Source organism: Pteronotus mesoamericanus, unplaced genomic scaffold (genome assembly GCF_021234165.1).
Source record: "Pteronotus mesoamericanus isolate MK-2021 breed Mesoamerican mustached bat unplaced genomic scaffold, CSHL_Meso_final contig_657, whole genome shotgun sequence".
Lineage (NCBI taxonomy): Eukaryota > Metazoa > Chordata > Mammalia > Chiroptera > Mormoopidae > Pteronotus > Pteronotus mesoamericanus.
Window position 1 is genome coordinate 20,421,988 of NW_026555229.1, and position 16,188 is coordinate 20,438,175.

A 16,188-nucleotide genomic window follows, 5' to 3' on the forward strand; every position below is an offset into this window, starting at 1 on the left:
CGTCTCAGCCCCTGAGCTATGGAAGCGGGGAGACATCCTGAAGTCGTGGCTCGGGGTGGTGCAGGCCCAGGGAGTCCACGGGCTCTTCTCACTGCCTTCCACTCCCAGCCGTGCCTGTGCCAAGGCCACCCTCCTTTTTCCAAGGCCGGGGGCCAAGGAGAGGGTGCCCTGTCAGGACAACTGAGCCCAAAGAGATGCTTTTCCCTTTGGCACCAGGTCCTGTATTTACCCAGCAACCCACATCCTGCTTTGCCCCAGGCCTCAGGGCCGATTTCCCACCCGTGAATTCAAATTCCCCAGGAGTAAGATGAAGCCTGTATTCAGGGAGCATTTGAAAATCTTCAAGGTTCACCTAGAAGGAAGTTGGAAATTGTCTCACGAATGTCAGTGCTTTTGCACTTGGGGAGTAGCCAGATTATTCATACAGCAATCAATGCAACACACCTAAATTGTTCCCACAGATTAGCTATTGACAGTTAGTAAAGTCCCTACTTCCTTTCTATTGATTTATGACAGTGATAGCAATAGGAGACACGCCTCCTTTTGGTTAGGAATCTATAAATATTGCGGTATTTTTATTCAAACTGAGAAGAACCCAGCAAAATGGGGATCTCCAGAGTCATCCTTGAAATGTGTCTATTGGGTCAAGTTCTATCTTCAGGTATTATATCTAATGGCTGTATTTGTTAATTTTGCTCCCGCAACTCCAAGTCATGGCAGATTTTGTCTGCCTTTTCCTGGGTGCTAGACTTTGTTTTTTGAGGGGATTTTTGTATCAAGGAGGGGGCAGTTGTTTGCTGATAGTTGTAATTGCAAGTATTTAAGAGGAATGGCTCTTTTCTGTTTTGTTTCTGGCTGAGAAATGCAATGGTTGTGGTTAGAAAGAGCCAGTCACTATGGCAATATTTTCAGTGAGTCGCTCAGTTACACCAATGATCGACTGGTCTTAGAAAAATCCCTGAAGTGGGTGTGTACTATTAAGAGGCACTAAAACTTTGCCATAAGTTTGGGTCCTGTGGAAACGGGCAGGAAAAGCCACCCCTGCAAATGCTCTTTATGTGACTTCTTTCTGCAGGGGGGCCTGGCTTGATACTTGCTATTTGCTGAGCAAAAGTAGATCCAGAGGGCAGACAAGATCACCAAGCTTGCGAGTGTGTGTCTGTCGCTCAGTGCTTTGGAAAAGTGACTTGAACTTGGTAACTCAGCATATGTTTGTGTTCTTAGAGTGTCAAGGCATAACATGTACATGAAAGAGTCATGGCAAATCAGGGGACTGTTGAAGCTTAGTGTCATTTGTGGAGATACTAAGTGAGCAGGACGATTGGCCAGCCCGCCCGTTACCTCTCTCTCTGCTTCTCAGTCTCTGTCTCAGTTACTCTCTTTCTCATCTACTTGGCAACTTTTTCTCTCTCTCCTTCCTTTCCTCTGTCTCTCTCGTTCTCTCTGGTTCTTCCCTCTTATTCCTTCTCTTTCCTCCTTCTTTCTCTCTCTCCTTCCCTCTCTTCCTTCACTCATTTTTTCCTTCCTTCTTCTCTTCTACTCCCCCGCTCTTCTTGATGTTTCCTTTTGCTACATTCATGACTTTCAGAAAACAGCAAACTTATCCTAATTTCCAGACAACTTCTAGAACTCTCCCTCCCACGCCCGGGCTTCTAGGGGACGCTCTGAAGGTTCTGGTGGGGAATTGCCCTCATGAAAGCAGCGCCCCAGGCCAAGCCCTCGGGGCCCAGGCCGCAGGGAGCAGGCCGCACGGTGTGATGTGTGCCCCACAGGGTGACACCAGAGGGCCAGCTAGAGGACGCCACCTTCCCTTCTTGTCAGGAGGACCTCAGGGGGTCCCGGCTCTGGGCAGTCGGGGGCTGGAGGTCAAGTTTCCATCAAAATATTTGAACACGGGAGTCAGTGTTCTTAGCTCTAGATTTATTGGTACAAAATCAATCCCTGGATTTGCAGTGACTCCAGAGAAGGACATGGGATACCTGTCAGCCCCTAAAGGACAGGGAGAGGGCTGCCCTGTCCTTATCCACAGAGGGACATCAGGCGGCAGCGCTCTAGGATGGAGGCAACCTGTGGTTTTACCATGAAGTTTTGTGCACCGAGTGCCCAGACTCGCACACGTGTGTCTGTGTTTGCAGGTCAGAGGTGGACTGAAGCCTCTGTAGCGCGCTCCCTCTGCACCAGGTACTCAGACAGCGCACCCGCATTCTCTTGTCTAAAATCTGCTCACACCCCCAAACTTAGGTGTCTTTATTTCCACCTCCAAGAAGAGGGAGCTGAGGTTCAGAGAGGCTGTGTGGCTTGTCCAAGGTCAGCAGCCGGTGAGGAGCCGGGCCAGGATTCGAACCTGGAGGGCGTCCGCTGGCATTCGGGCAGCGGTTTTGTCCTGTTAGCCCTCGCTGTTCTTTGCAGAGAGCCTTGGAGGTGAACCGTGGCTGTTAGCTTGGCACTGGTCCCTGCGCGGTGCTTGTGCGAGGAGACCCACAGCAGCAGGCTCCTGCTCTGGTCTTTGCACAGACCCCGGAGAAGAAGTCGGTGCCTCGCGTGCGTGCCGGGCTGAGGGCTGGGGAAGCCCTGTGCTCCTCACCGTGCCTTTGCGCTGCCATTCACCAGCTGGGGGCCTCTGCGGGCCTCAGTGTGCTCGTTTGTGAAACAGGGTTGCGTTCCCACCTCTTACGGACAGGAGGTCACCCCTGCAGTGTCGGGTGCACAGACGGACCCTAGGAACCATTCAGTGTCAGTCTTCTTGGCATTTTCCCAATATTTTATCTTCATACAACTCCCCACGTACAAGGTGGCATCTTGGATTGGACCCTAGAACAGAAAGAGAAAATACTGGTGAACTCCAAATAGAATCCTGGAGTTTAGTTAACCGGCATGCCCCAATGCTGGTTTGGGGGTCGGGACCGATGCGCCACGGCTAGGTAAGATGCTTACCCTGGGGGAAGGGGGGTAGGGGAATGTGAGAACTCAGCGGTAGCTCGGTAGCTTTTCTTTAACTCTCTCAAGCTGTTCCAGAAACAGTTTTAACTTCCACTGGTCCTTTTTCTTCCAGGGCACCCTTTTGTAAAATGAGAAAGTAATCATTGCTCACCAAGGAATTCCTATCAAATTGTTAATCCTGCCTAGCCCCTTGCCACGTGCTTTCAGGGGTTTGAGGTCTGGCAGTCGTTCATGCCCTAAAGAGAAGGGGAAAGTCTAATGGAGGGATTTTCAAGCCTTGCGGGAACGCCTTTAATGCGGGTGACATTAGATTGCAGGGGGCACTTCTTCACCTGCCAGGAGACAGCCGAGAGGCCTCCCTTCGAGTCTATAGTCTCCTCTTATGAGGCTATTTTCAAGGGGCAGTTTCTTCACGGGGTCTCTCCTTCTCTGGGGCCCATGTTAGCCCACATCTTTGCGTCTACTGGGCTCACACCTGCTTGGACTTTCGGGTACAGCACCTGAAATCAGGCATGACTCTGCTAGACTCCTGGACCCCCTCCGTCAGAGCCTCTAGCCCCCGACCTCTGACTGCTTCCCTGTGCCCCTCACCACCAGAGTGCATTTCGGAAGCAGGCATCACATAGTGCCAACGTTACCCCTGCTGGCTGCAGTCGAGCATCCAGTAGGCGCTCAGTAAGTGGTTGCTGGATGACTCGCTCCTTACCGCGGTCACATCCTTACGTTTGCTGCAGGACAGCGGTTTTCAAACACTAGTGCGTGTCTGCCACATCTGGGATGCGGCTGAAGCACACGTGGTTGGCCACTCCTTCCAGAGGTCTCACTCCCTACGTCTGGGGAGGGCCTGGGAACTTGCATTTTTGACAAGTTCCAGGGCCTGGCTGGTGCTACTGCTTCACAGAACCCACTTCAAGAACCATCACTCTAAGAACTCTTTCTAACATGACTGGGACAGCTGGTTGGTTGCTCAAAAAATGTTGTCTAAAATAGGATAGATACACATTGTAAATGTTTCATTTTGGCTGGAAATATACAAATACGCTTTGATTCACCAGGCTCGGAGCTGGAGGTGCCTCCTCCCCTGCAGGGTCCGCACTGAGGGCCCCGCATTGAGGTCCCCGCGGCCAGGAGCCTCTGAGCTCCAGAGGACCGAGCCTCACTCCCGGTGGTGGCCGATCCCTCCTTCCTCCCCGACACTCGGCATGGTGCCCCATGTGCAACCAGAGATTAGCCCCTAGTCAACGAGTGAATTAATAATGCGACAGGCCCAGCCTTAGGTTGTGGGTTCGATCCCCAGTCAGGGTGCGTACGGGAGGCAATCCATCGATATCTCTCACATCGATGCCTCTCTCTCTCCTTTCCTCTCTCTCTCTCAAATCAATACACATGTCCTTGGGTGAGGATTAAAAAAAGTAAAATAGAAAATAATGTGACAGGCCCAACTCACCCTCCAAGTGCACCCCCCTCCCTTGCTCCAGTTAATTAGCAAGGGGGGCAGATTTAATGCTTGCTTTTAGAGGAAGTCTCATTTGGCCTTTTTTTTTCTTTGTAGTTTCCATAACACCAACAAGAGAAGACACCACAGGAAACACTTTTGAGGAGACACGTGTGTCAACTGGTAACTAAACTCTGGGGCTGGGGGATTGTGGGGCCCAAGGCCACTCACAAGGACTCAGGGTGGGGGACAGCTGCAGAGAATCCTGCTGGGTCTTAGATGCAGGACAGGAAGGACGTCCTCTGATGGGGTCCACCTGGGCCTTCAGCCTCTTCCTCTAGATGTTCCACACTGACCAGAACACAGCCCGAATGTCTCTGCCTCAGTCAATGCTTCAAGTGGTAACGTCTCCCTAGTTCCTCTCTGATTACAGTCCTGTCAGCCTGTGCAAAAGTACAGGCCATAATTTGGGTCAAATAGTCCAAATGTTACAAAAACATGTCCCGGGGGGCAGAACAGCCAAGTGGTTAAGAGAAGCCGCCTGCTCCTGCCGCTTAGTTGTCCGTTGGCCTTGGGTGGCCTCCCTGAGCTGCAGATGCCCTGCGAGGCTGCTTTGAGGATGAGCTGAGGTAGTACAGGTAAAGCTCTCGGATGTGATATGAGGTCCCACTGGTAGGGGAACCTCAACATCATCTGCCATGGTTAAGCTTTAAAAATCGACACCTGTGGGTGTGTGTGAGCGAGAAGAGAGGCTGCAGTGTGGAATTGTGAGGGGCAGGGCTACAGGCATCTCTGAAGCCCCCAGTTGACCCCCGCAACACTGCTCCGCTTGCCAAGTGGGGAGCCGTCCCACCCCAGCGCAGACGCTGGGCGCCCCCCCTTGGCAGGGGCGGGGGCGGGCCACGGGCACAGCAGCTTTTTATGCTCGGAACTGGGCTTGGGAGCTCAGGCCAGAGGCAGAAGTGGGACCTGCAAGTGACTTTGCCACAAAGCGCCCCTGAAACACGAGGTTGGCCAACCTCCACTGAAGACGCAGGGAAACGCAGCGCGTTGCGTTGAAACATAAGACATGCTGAGGAACCGGTTTCATTGTTCGGTCTTCTCTGAACCTTCAGTCACTGTGAAGGGCTCTCCACCTCAAGGGCCTGAGACCCTGTCCCTCGGAAGGGACAGATGGGGACCTATCTGTGCCTCCCTCTAGATTGGGCCTTGAGACTGGTGAATGGAGGGGGCTGTTGTCAGGACCCAGAGGTGGCTGGACTTAACGCTGTCCCATGTGGTGCCCAGGAGCCTGGGAACGGGGACTCTGGATTTTAGTGTTCTTCCAGACAGAGTTCCTCGGGGTATGGTAAGAAGGACCAGGATGCCTGACATCAGGACATTTACCTATTTAGGAGCCTCTGAGTGGTTGTTCCCACTGCTGATGTGACTGCATTTCAGACTGGAAGGGGCAGCAGCTGCCCCCCGGAGCCCTTGACCACCAGTGCATGCTGTCTCCTCCTGTCCCGCGCTGCTTGCTGAGCAGACAGCATCCCGTCACCTGTAGCATTAGGGTGCCTGGAAAAAAGACATGCACTTTATTACATCTAAAATAATTGCACGTCCCATGTCCAGCACCTGGTGAGATCCTGTATTGTGAACACCCCAAACACTTCAGCGAGAACGCTGGGGACGCACAAACCCGAGGTTGAGACCTCAGCGCCCCCTGGTGGAATTGGAGGTGAAGCTCAAACCAATGTCTGTAGATATTTGTACGCAGCAGAAGCTCCTTTCTAAGGAGCAATTGGTTTCTTTCTAGGTGAGTGGGCCACCCAGACTACAGGCTCTGGTAAGATCTCTTTCTTTTCTTTTTTTTTTACTTGTATTCCCAGGGTACTGCTCACTGCCTGGGTCAGACAGCTCTGCTGTTGCAGCTGGTGGCTAGTTGAGGCTGATGCCGCCTTGGACACAGAGAGTGCTTGCCGGCCCTTCAGAATGCAGGGGTGGGGAGGGAGGGGTCACGGGGTGTCTGAGACCTTAGGCATGGCCCACCTGTCACTCTCCTTCCTTCGCTCTGCCTCTCGGTCACTCATTGCAGGAGATTACCTTTAGTTTGGTGTCAGGAGAGGTGGGGGGTGGGTGTAGTACCTGCTCCCACAGTTCATGAAGCTGTCTTGAAGACAGCTAATATGTCCCAAGCTTTTGCTGTGTACTCTGTACAAGATTGTCTTCATACACCCAGTGAGTTACTATACAGAAAAGCATTTGGAATACTGCCTAGCACATAGTGAGTGTCCAACTAATGCACACAGTAAGTCCTATTATCACAAAATCATCCCAACGGCACTTTGAGGTAAGCAAGTAGTATTGCAACCTCCACTTTGCAGGTGCGTAAAACAGGGCGTAGTTAGGTAACTTGTCAATGGTTATATGTGTAAGGCCACAGGGTGTAAGTGGCTGGGCCAAGATTTGAGCCCAGAACAGATGCCTTTGCTTCTGCCCATGATTCTTACTAAATGTGTCCTTCCCTCCGCATTCTCTGCAGTGAGAATGTGCACCCTTTGGCCCAAATTTGATATGTCAGGGTCCTTTCTGTGACCACTTGGGACAGCTGGACCTGCCATTGAGTCCGGGGATCTGTCAAGGCCAATCCCTGGCCTCCTAGAGCACACCCTGCTGGTCTGGAAGTGGCCTGGGAGGGGCTTGAGGGGCAGCTTCCGGATGATTGACACCCAACAAGGGCGGGCTGAGGCTGGGAGGCTGACAGCTCTTTTGCAGGCACCCTTCACAGGAGTGACTAGAAAGGGGCAGCCCGAAGGGTGGGGAGGCCCAGAGTGCACACTGGGAATTCCTAGTTGGCCTTTCCTCACTCTTTCCCTGACCCCACACTTTAACAACACCCGCAGCAACCACCTGCCCCTAGTTCCCATCCCATTCCAACGTTTCTGGTCACTCCCTGACCACAAAGTTCCCGTAGCCTAACACTAACCATTGAAAAGCCACACCCAACATGGGGCACCTGCAGCCAGGATGCTGAGCTGGGTCCCTCAGGACCCGCTGCCTGCTTCCCTCATACAATCAGTGCCAAGGATTTACCAAGATCGTGTCAGGCAGGAAGGGGGTGCCTACAGAACCCCCATTTGACATCATCTTTATGGTGGCCTCTCTAAGCCCCTCACAGGAGGCTTGAAAGGTATCTTGAGGCCCCCTCTTGGGCAAAGGCCACCTTGGACTTGATCCACACGGAAGGAGAGTACATTGGGGCATCCTGAGCGGTGACCTGAACATGGCTGTGCGTTCCCAAGGACATAACTTGGGCAGCCTGGGTGAGTCAGATGACTCCCCTCAGCATGGGGTGCGCACAGAGTGGGCGCCTCAGGAGTTCTGGTCGAATTCATGAACGCGCCTGGCTCAGAGAAAGGAGGGGAGTGGCGGGGAAGCCCACCGGGAAGCCCCTGCAGGAGGCTGGGCACCAGAGAAGGAAGATCTAAAGCAGGACAGTTGTGGCGAAAAGAGAAAAAATGGCCTGGGCCATAAGTTGGATGTAAGAGGTGAGGAAAGGGAGGGGTCAGATGTGACAGCCACATGTCTAGCACAGTTGAGGTGGAGCACGGTGACGCCGTTGACTCAGGTGGAGGAGAGACACTGTGTTGAGTTGCGGGGGGGTACCCAGGAGGCCACTGAAATGTGGGCAGGGGTGTCCAACCCGCGGCCTATGGGCCGCACGTGGCCCAGGGTGGCTATGAATGCAGCCCAACACAAAATCGTAAATTTACTGAAAACCTTGATTTTGCTCCTCAGTTTTCATTAGTGTACTTAATGTGTGGCCCAAGATTCTTCTTCTTCCAGTGTGGCCCAGAGACCCCAAAAGGTTGGACACCCTGGTAGAGCCTGGGGCTGGGTCGTCAGACCCATCAGCACTGGAGAGCTGGACTTGGGGCTCTTTCTGGAAAGCTCCTCAGGGTGTTGACACAGAGCTTGGAAGAGCAGTGCCGTCAGGTCCCCAGAGAGGAGAATCTGCGGAGGAGACGGGGCAGTGCGCAGAGAGTTGAAGACAGGAAGGGCTGGGTGGTGACAGCCAGTGGGGCTGACAGCGAACCCAATGGCTCTCCACTGTGTCCATGCAGATTTGCCTCTGAGGCTGGTGAATGGAGGTGACCGGTGTCGGGGCCGGGTGGAGCTCCTGTACCAAGGCCACTGGGGCACCGTGTGTGACGACAGTTGGGACGCCCAGGACGCAGATGTCGTCTGTCGGCAGCTGGGCTGCGGCCACGCAGTGTCGGTCCTGGGCGGGGCCCACTTTGGTCAGGGCTCCGGGAACATTCTCTTGGGCACAGTGCACTGCTCGGGATCGGAGTCCTCCCTGTCCAGCTGCCCCCACGGCGGCTGGTACCGCCACGAATGTGGACACAAGGAAGACGCTGGAGTCGTGTGCTCAGGTAGTGCAGACATCGCCTCTCCCTGTCACCTGTGCTACTGTGGGGACAGCGGCTCCTGGGGTCCCTAACATCATGGTGCATACGTGGAATGCTTTGCAGTTCACCCGCTCTACTCTAAGCCATGTCTTCTTTGATGTTTCAGGGCAGGTATTGCTGCCCCTTTTCACAGTTAAAGAAATGGAGGCTCAGAGAGGGAAAGTGCCTCGGTTCGAGTCCTGAAGCTTGAGTGCAGGGGTGGGGTGTCATTCTCAGCCCCCTCAGAGCCGGCTGATGCAATAACCCAGGCGCTCATCCCGGTGAGCAGCATCGTGCCCATCCCTGGCCCGGGATGAACAAAACCTGCTAAAGTGGCCGTTTCGCCTCCTTTTCAAGGTGGAGGCGGGGCAAGGGTTGGGAACTTCTGGCCCTTAAAACTTAAATCTATGGCGAAATCAAACAGAGGAGTCACTAATATGTTCTCTTTATCGGGGATAAAATAACAAGCAAAAGATATTTACACCTTGAGTGGAGAAGGAAAACTGCCCCTGGCCAACCCAGCAAATGCCAGCGCTGCAAGTCACCCCTTCCAAAGTGCCGGTGGCTGTTAACCCCAAAGAGCCCTCTGAGGACACTGTCCACTGCGTGTCCCCCAGAGGGGGGCTTCCAGTTAAGTTGTCATCTTTAGAGCAGCCTCTGGCATTTGCTATGTGCACTGGTGTGTGCACCTGCCACCACGCCCAGCCTGTGACCCTGATGTCCCGACCACCATGCGAGAGCGGCCTCCCCAGGAGGGTGTGGCCCTCGGAGTGGTCACTCTGGAGCGGGTATATTTCAGCAGTTGGGGACGCATTTTGAGAAACTGTGCTTCTTCTGGTTGGGGCTACTTTCTCGGGAATCTCTCAGGGATGGTCGGTATTTGTCATTTGAGGGTGTGCTGGAGCTACAGAAACAGGCAGTTGGTATTTGGTGTCCAGCCTTGTGACTAGAGGGCTGATAATCAACTGGGTGATTTCATGGGTGGAGTCTGTGGGAGCTCAGGAGGGGAGGGATGGCGACAGGAGCAGGGGGTGTCCTCGGCGACATCCCAGCGTTGAAGGGGGGCCAGCAAGGGGACGGGGAAGTATGTTCTGCTTCATGGGGATGAAACATAGCTGCTCGGCAGTGGGCGCCGCTGGAGCTCTGCCTCCAGCACCTGATTTCAGAGCCGAGGTGGCGGAAGGCTAGCCCTCCTCAGAGGAGGTCCAACATCCAGTGACCTCTTCTCCTCTCCTCTCTGCAGCTGCTTTGCTTTCCACGGAGGAACCCCTGACAACGCCTGCAGAAGGTAACGTTTGTTATGTGGGATCCTTGTGGGCTCTTGACCCTGCTGCACCCCAGTCCAGGAGAGGTTCTGAAGGTGTGAGAGATGGGGGTGCTCAGCTCCTGGCGGGGGATCCCCTGAACATGGCCTCAGGCCCGAATGGGTGTCCTTTGTATGGACCATATCTGTGGGATGAAGGAGGAGCCAACCCGCAGAGGCGTCTCCAAGGAGCTCCAAGGTGGGGCTTGATGTCCCGGCTGCATGGGCTCTGCTGTCCACACTCAGTGCCCCCTCCTGCGGTCCTCCCCCAACCATGTGCCTCCTGGCCAGACCGGGGGTGCAGGGTCGCTGGTTGCAAGGCCCGGAGAGGCAGCCTGCCGAGCGGTGTCCTTGCCTGTGCCCTCTCCTGAGCCCATGTCAGGACACCTCGGTTCCATCTCAGCATAGAAGGATCACAGTCCTTCATCCTGTGGGCAGCAGAGGCCCTGCATCCCTCTGCGGGGCCTCCATGGGGAGAACTGGGAAGTACAGTCAGTAGAGCCTGAGATTCTGGCAGCCTGGGCTTCAGGAAGGAATGTCACTGCCCATTTTTCATGGGAAACTTCGACCCTAGAAACTCTGACCAAGGCCCCTGTCAGGACCCAGCATGGATCAGCTGTGAATCCTCCCTTCAGCCTCCTTCCCCTAACTATTCAATATTGTATTAAAGATGCTAGCCAATGCAATCATATAAGAAAACATGATTAGAAGTATAAAGATGTGAAAATTATGGTACGTGTGTCAGACATTTCCATCCCTGGGACCTACGGAGCAAGGCCTGACTTTACCTTCTCTTTCTATTCCCTCCGATTAAGGACACAGATGTCACCAGAGCTGAGGATGAGACTGGCTGTGTGCTAAGTTAGCCATGTCTCTGCCCCAAATTCTTAGTTGCAGCAGCTGTAAGAGGAGAACCTCTTCCCTCTGTAATGATTCCCCCTGAGAATCCTGCTCTGTATTAGGAATACCAGCCAGGCCTGACAAGCCCTTTGGTACAACTTGTGTGGCCAGGAGGGCAAATGAGGGGCTGGAGGGGTTTGGCTATCTGCCGATGTCACAGGACAGCAGATAGGACTAATTTAGAGCTGGCAGAGCCTCCAGTGAAGGTGGAGCTTGGGGGTCACACTTCTTCTACATCCAAAAAGACCTCATGTAGCAGCCCAATAGATGATAATTCAGACAAAAATCAAGGGCTCTGGATGCAGTCGGTTAAGAGCAGCTCTCAGGTTATTTTCTCTCCAAGCCCTAGCACCAAGTAGGCTCTTGGCAGGACCTTTAGACAAGCACCAGGGCTCCTTGGAGCAGTTTGAAAGCCAGAAGCTTAAAGCTAGAATCTTACTTAACAGGGAAACATTAGAACCATTTCTACTAATGTAAAAAGAAAAATAAGTATGCCCTTCAGCCTCCTTCCCCTAACTATTCAATATTGTATTAAAGATGCTAGCCAATGCAATCATATAAGAAAACATGATTAGAAGTATAAAGATGTGAAAATTATTTTTGCATCCATTTCCTGGAGCCCTAGGTAGGTCACATGTGGGAAGATCAAAATCAGGCTCAGTAGGCTGATACAGAGATACCCTCCTTCCCTCAAAAGCCTTTTTGGAACGATTTTTATTTATTTTTAAGGGGGAAGTTGGGTGGGGGAAGAGAGGGAGAAAAACATTGATGTGGAAGAGAAATATTGATTGGTTGCCTTCTGCACATCGCCAACTGGGGACCTGGCCTGCAACCCAGGCATGTGCCCTGACTGGGAATCGAACCAGAGACATTTTAGTTCATAGGCTGGCACTCAACCCACTGAGCCACACCAGCCAGGGCCCAAAGAGCCTTTTAACATGAAAGAACTCAAGGCTAGATAGGTTTGTTGACTTTTCCAAAGCCACATAGGAAGAAAAAAATCCAGATCAGGAATGTACCAGATTCAAGTTTACATTCAGTCCTTGTTTCTTCTCGGAGGAAAGCTAACAATATTTTCTGTTTCTTCCCAGTTCTACAATCTGTCGCAGGGAATACTAGAACAAATATCAAGACGGCTCCTGTAGTAGGTAATGAACAATTTTATATGGTTCCTTCTCTGCAGCTCATGATACCAAGTATAGCCATGGGCTTGTCTCTTACTCAGGAAATCTTTCAGGGCCAGGTGAGAGGGAATGTTGTAAGCAAGCAATACAAAGGGAGGTCTCTCATGAAACAGAGGATCTGGATTGGAAGGCAGCCTCCTTTGTTGTCCATGTCCCAGCAGGTGGGGAGGAGTCAGGGGTTTCCAGAAGCCTGTGTGCTTTGGCTCAGAGACCAGGGGGATCAATTTCAAGACCACAGGGCCAGCTCTGTTCCTCAACTCTTTGCTGACCTCAGTCACCTTAGCTCCACAGACCCGGATGTGGACTAGAAAAGACATGTGCAAAATGCTCTCTGAGCCAAAAGCAGATCCCCAGAGAGATGCCAGGGCTCCCCCCAGGACATGCAGCTCTCATCAGACTTCTCTCCAGCATGGGGACGCCATGGGACAAGTGTCCCGGGGAACCGAGGCACTGCCCACAGTCTATTGAGAGATGAATCATGTGGGTGGTGCCCAGACCCTCTTCAGAGAGCAGCCTAAAGAACATCTTCCCCCTGAATTTCTGGTAGCTTGGGCTGGAGAGCAGTCACTGTACATTCACCAAGAAGAACTCTAATTAAACACATGTTCAGAGTCCAGCCCAGTTAGAGATACTCTCAGGGATCATTGCGTGAGGCCATTTAGAGTGCTTCACTCTAAAGCACAAAGCCTCGAGAGGAACATATTAAGAGGGATGCTGTACCTACACCTAAGATGGAATAAACTGGCTGCTTCTGGGGTCAGGCTGGCAGTCCCCTCACCTCCCTGGGGGCGGTCATGGGTGTGCCCCTACCTTGGAGCAGCCTTAGCCTGCCGGGACAGGATGTCTCTGCTCCTTTCCTATGATGAGGATGAATCAATGCACGTGCCAAAGCTGACTGTTTGCCATCGGTGATTAGGCCTGGAGGGTGTCCTAAGGCTCTAGAAAGTGCTTCAGGCCTGGCAGCTCAACATAGTCATGGAGGGGGTGTTCTTGTGCCATCTCTAGGGTTTGCTGAAAGATCAAATTTGGACCTGAGGCTGGTGAATGGTAGTGACCGGTGTCAGGGCCGGGTGGAGGTTCTCTACCAAGGCTCCTGGGGGACCGTGTGTGACGACGGCTGGGACATGAATGACGCCAACGTGGTCTGCAGGCAGCTGGGCTGTGGCTGGGCCATGTCGGCTCCAGGAGGTGCCCGGTTCGGGCAGGGATCAGGGTCGATTGTCCTGGATGATGTGAGCTGCTCAGGGCGTGAGTCCTACCTGTGGAGCTGTCCGCACCGAGGCTGGAACTCGCACAACTGTAGCCACGGGGAGGACGCTGGCGTCATCTGCTCAGGTGGGCCTCAGACATTGCTGGGTCCCCTTCTGGGTGACGTTGCAGAAACCAAGCACACTTCCCAGTCATGGGCTAATTCCCAAGCATCATAACACTGTGCCAGGCACTAGACTTGCACTAGGGCAGCTGGCAGATAAGACATGATGTCACCTGCTGTAGCGAGAAAAGATCTTTGTTGGAACAGGTGCATCCCCAGCATCCTGCTGGTACTGCCTGAAAGTGATTTGGTGATGGCTGTGCACCTGTGATTATACACAGGCTCAAGCTTCCTGGAGGCAGTGCAAGGGGCCTTTTCATGTGGGGTGGGGTGGCAGTCCCCTCACTTCCAGGCCTGTCATGGGCACTCCCCTCCAGGGGAGCAGCTTTGCCCTGACAGGACAGGACGTCTCTGCTCCTTTCCTATGATGAAGATGAATCTCTGCACATGTCCAAAGCTGACTCTTTGCCCCGGGTGGTTAGGGCAAGAGGGCGTGTCAAGACTCTGGAATATGCTTCAGGCCTAGCAGCTCCGCATAGTTACTGAGACGTTCTTGTACCATCTCTAGGGTTCGGGACTGAAGGAAATTTGGCTTTGAGGCTGGTGAATGGAGATAACCAATGTCAGGGCCGGGTGGAGGTTCTCTACCAAGGCTCCTGGGGGACCGTGTGTGACGACAGCTGGGACATCAATGACGCCAACGTGGTGTGCAGGCAGCTGGGCTGTGGCTCGGCCACTTCGGCTCCGGGAAGTGCCCGGTTTGGTCAGGGATCAGGGTCTATTGCCCTGGATGACGTGCGCTGCTCAGGGCAAGAGTCCCACCTGTGGAGCTGCCCGCACCGAGGCTGGAACTCGCACAACTGTGGCCACGGGGAGGACGCTGGCGTCATCTGCTCAGGTGGGCCTCAGACATTGCTGGGTCCCCTTCTGGGTGACATTGCAGAGACCAAGCACATTTCCCAGTCCTGGGTTAATTCCCCGCTTTGTTACACTGTGCTGGGCACTAGTGTTTGTGCTAGAGCAGCTGGCAGCCAAGATAGGATGTCATTTGCTGTAGCTGAGAAAGCATCTTTATTAGAATAGGTGTGTCCCCAGAATTCTGCTGGTACTGCCCAGAATTGATTTGATGGTGGCTGTGCACCTGTGATTATACACAGGTTCAAGCTTCCTGAGGGCAGAGCACGAAGCCTTTTCGTGTGGGTTGGGGTGGCAGGCCCCTCACCTCCCTGGGGCTGTCATGGGTGCTCCCGTCCATGGCAGCCGCCTTGACCTAGCGGGACAGGACATCTCTGCTCCTTTCCTGTGATGAGGATGAATCTGAGCACGTGTCCAAAGCTGACTGGTGGCCCCAGGTTTTTAGACCAGGAGGGGGTCCCAAGAGTCTAGAATGAGCCTCAGGCCTGGCAGCTCCACATCATCACAGAGGAGGTGTCCTTGTGCCATCTCTAGGGTTCGAGACCGAATCGAGTTTGGCCCTGAGGCTGGTGAATGGAGAAAACCGGTGTCAGGGCCGGGTCGAGGTTCTCTACCAAGGCTCCTGGGGGACCGTGTGTGACGATAGTTGGGACACCAATGACGCCAACGTGGTGTGCAGGCAGCTGGGCTGTGGCTCGGCCACGTCGGCTCCAGGAAGTGCCCAGTTTGGGCAGGGATCAGGGTCGATTGTCCTGGATGACGTGAGCTGCTCAGGGCAGGAGTCCTACCTGTGGAGCTGTCCGCACCGAGGCTGGAACTCGCACAACTGTAACCACGGGGAAGATGCTGGCGTCATCTGCTCAGGTGGGCCTCAGACATTGCTGGGTCCCCTTCTGGGTAACGTTGCAGAGACCAAACACACTTCCCAGTCCTAGGCTAATTCCCAGCATTGTAATGCTGTGCCTGGCACTAGAGTTTGTGCTGAGGCAGCTGGCACCAAGATACGATGTCATTTGCTGTAGCTGAGAAAGTGTCTGGTTAGAATACACGTGTCCCCAGTATCCTGCTGGTACTGGCTGAAATCAGGTCGGTGGTGGCTGTGCCCATGTTCACACACAGGGTCAACCTTCCTGAGGGCAGCGCAGGGGACCTTTTCGTGTGGGTCGGGGTGGCAGTCCCCTCACCTCCTGGGTGTTGTCATGGGTGCTCCCCACCATGGAGCAGCCTTGGCCTGGCGGACAGGACATCTCTCTTGCATTCCTGTGATGAAGACAAATCTGTGCACGTGTCCCAAGCTGACTGTTTGCCCTGAGTGGTTAGGCCAGGAGGGTGTCCCAAGAGTCTAGAATGTGTCTCAGGCCTGGAAGCTACATAGAGTCACAGAGCAGGTGTTCTTGTGCCATCTGTAGGGTTTGGGACCGAAGGGACTGTGGACCTGAGGCTGGTGAATGGAGGTGACCGGTGTCAGGGCCGGGTGGAAGTTCTCTACCAAGGCTCCTGGGGGACCGTGTGTGACGACGACTGGGACATCAATGACGCCAACGTGGTGTGCAGGCAGCTGGGCTGTGGCTTAGCCACATCTGCTCCAGGAAGTGCCCGGTTCGGGCAGGGCTCAGGGTCAATTGTCCTGGACAATGTGCGCTGCTCAGGGCAAGAGTCCCATCTGTGGAGCTGCCCGCACCAAGGCTGGAACTCACACAACTGTAACCACGGGGAAGATGCTGGCGTCATCTGCTCAGGTGGGCCTCAGACATTGCTGGGTCCCC

General features: G+C 53.8%; 1 protein-coding gene across 1 annotated transcript in view; it reads left to right on the forward strand.

The window, feature by feature from the left end:
• The first annotated feature begins 592 nt into the window (after nt 1–592).
• Nucleotides 593–16,188, forward strand: part of DMBT1 (deleted in malignant brain tumors 1) — a 138,216-nt gene continuing 122,620 nt past the window's right edge. Inside the window, 10 exon segments of the mRNA XM_054581236.1 lie at nt 593–661; nt 4,493–4,582; nt 4,738–4,776; nt 6,174–6,203; nt 8,482–8,793; nt 10,052–10,096; nt 13,201–13,530; nt 14,037–14,405; nt 14,957–15,286; nt 15,832–16,161. Of these exon segments, the coding sequence (XP_054437211.1) occupies nt 604–661; nt 4,493–4,582; nt 4,738–4,776; nt 6,174–6,203; nt 8,482–8,793; nt 10,052–10,096; nt 13,201–13,530; nt 14,037–14,405; nt 14,957–15,286; nt 15,832–16,161 (1,933 nt within the window). The 5' untranslated portion in view covers nt 593–603.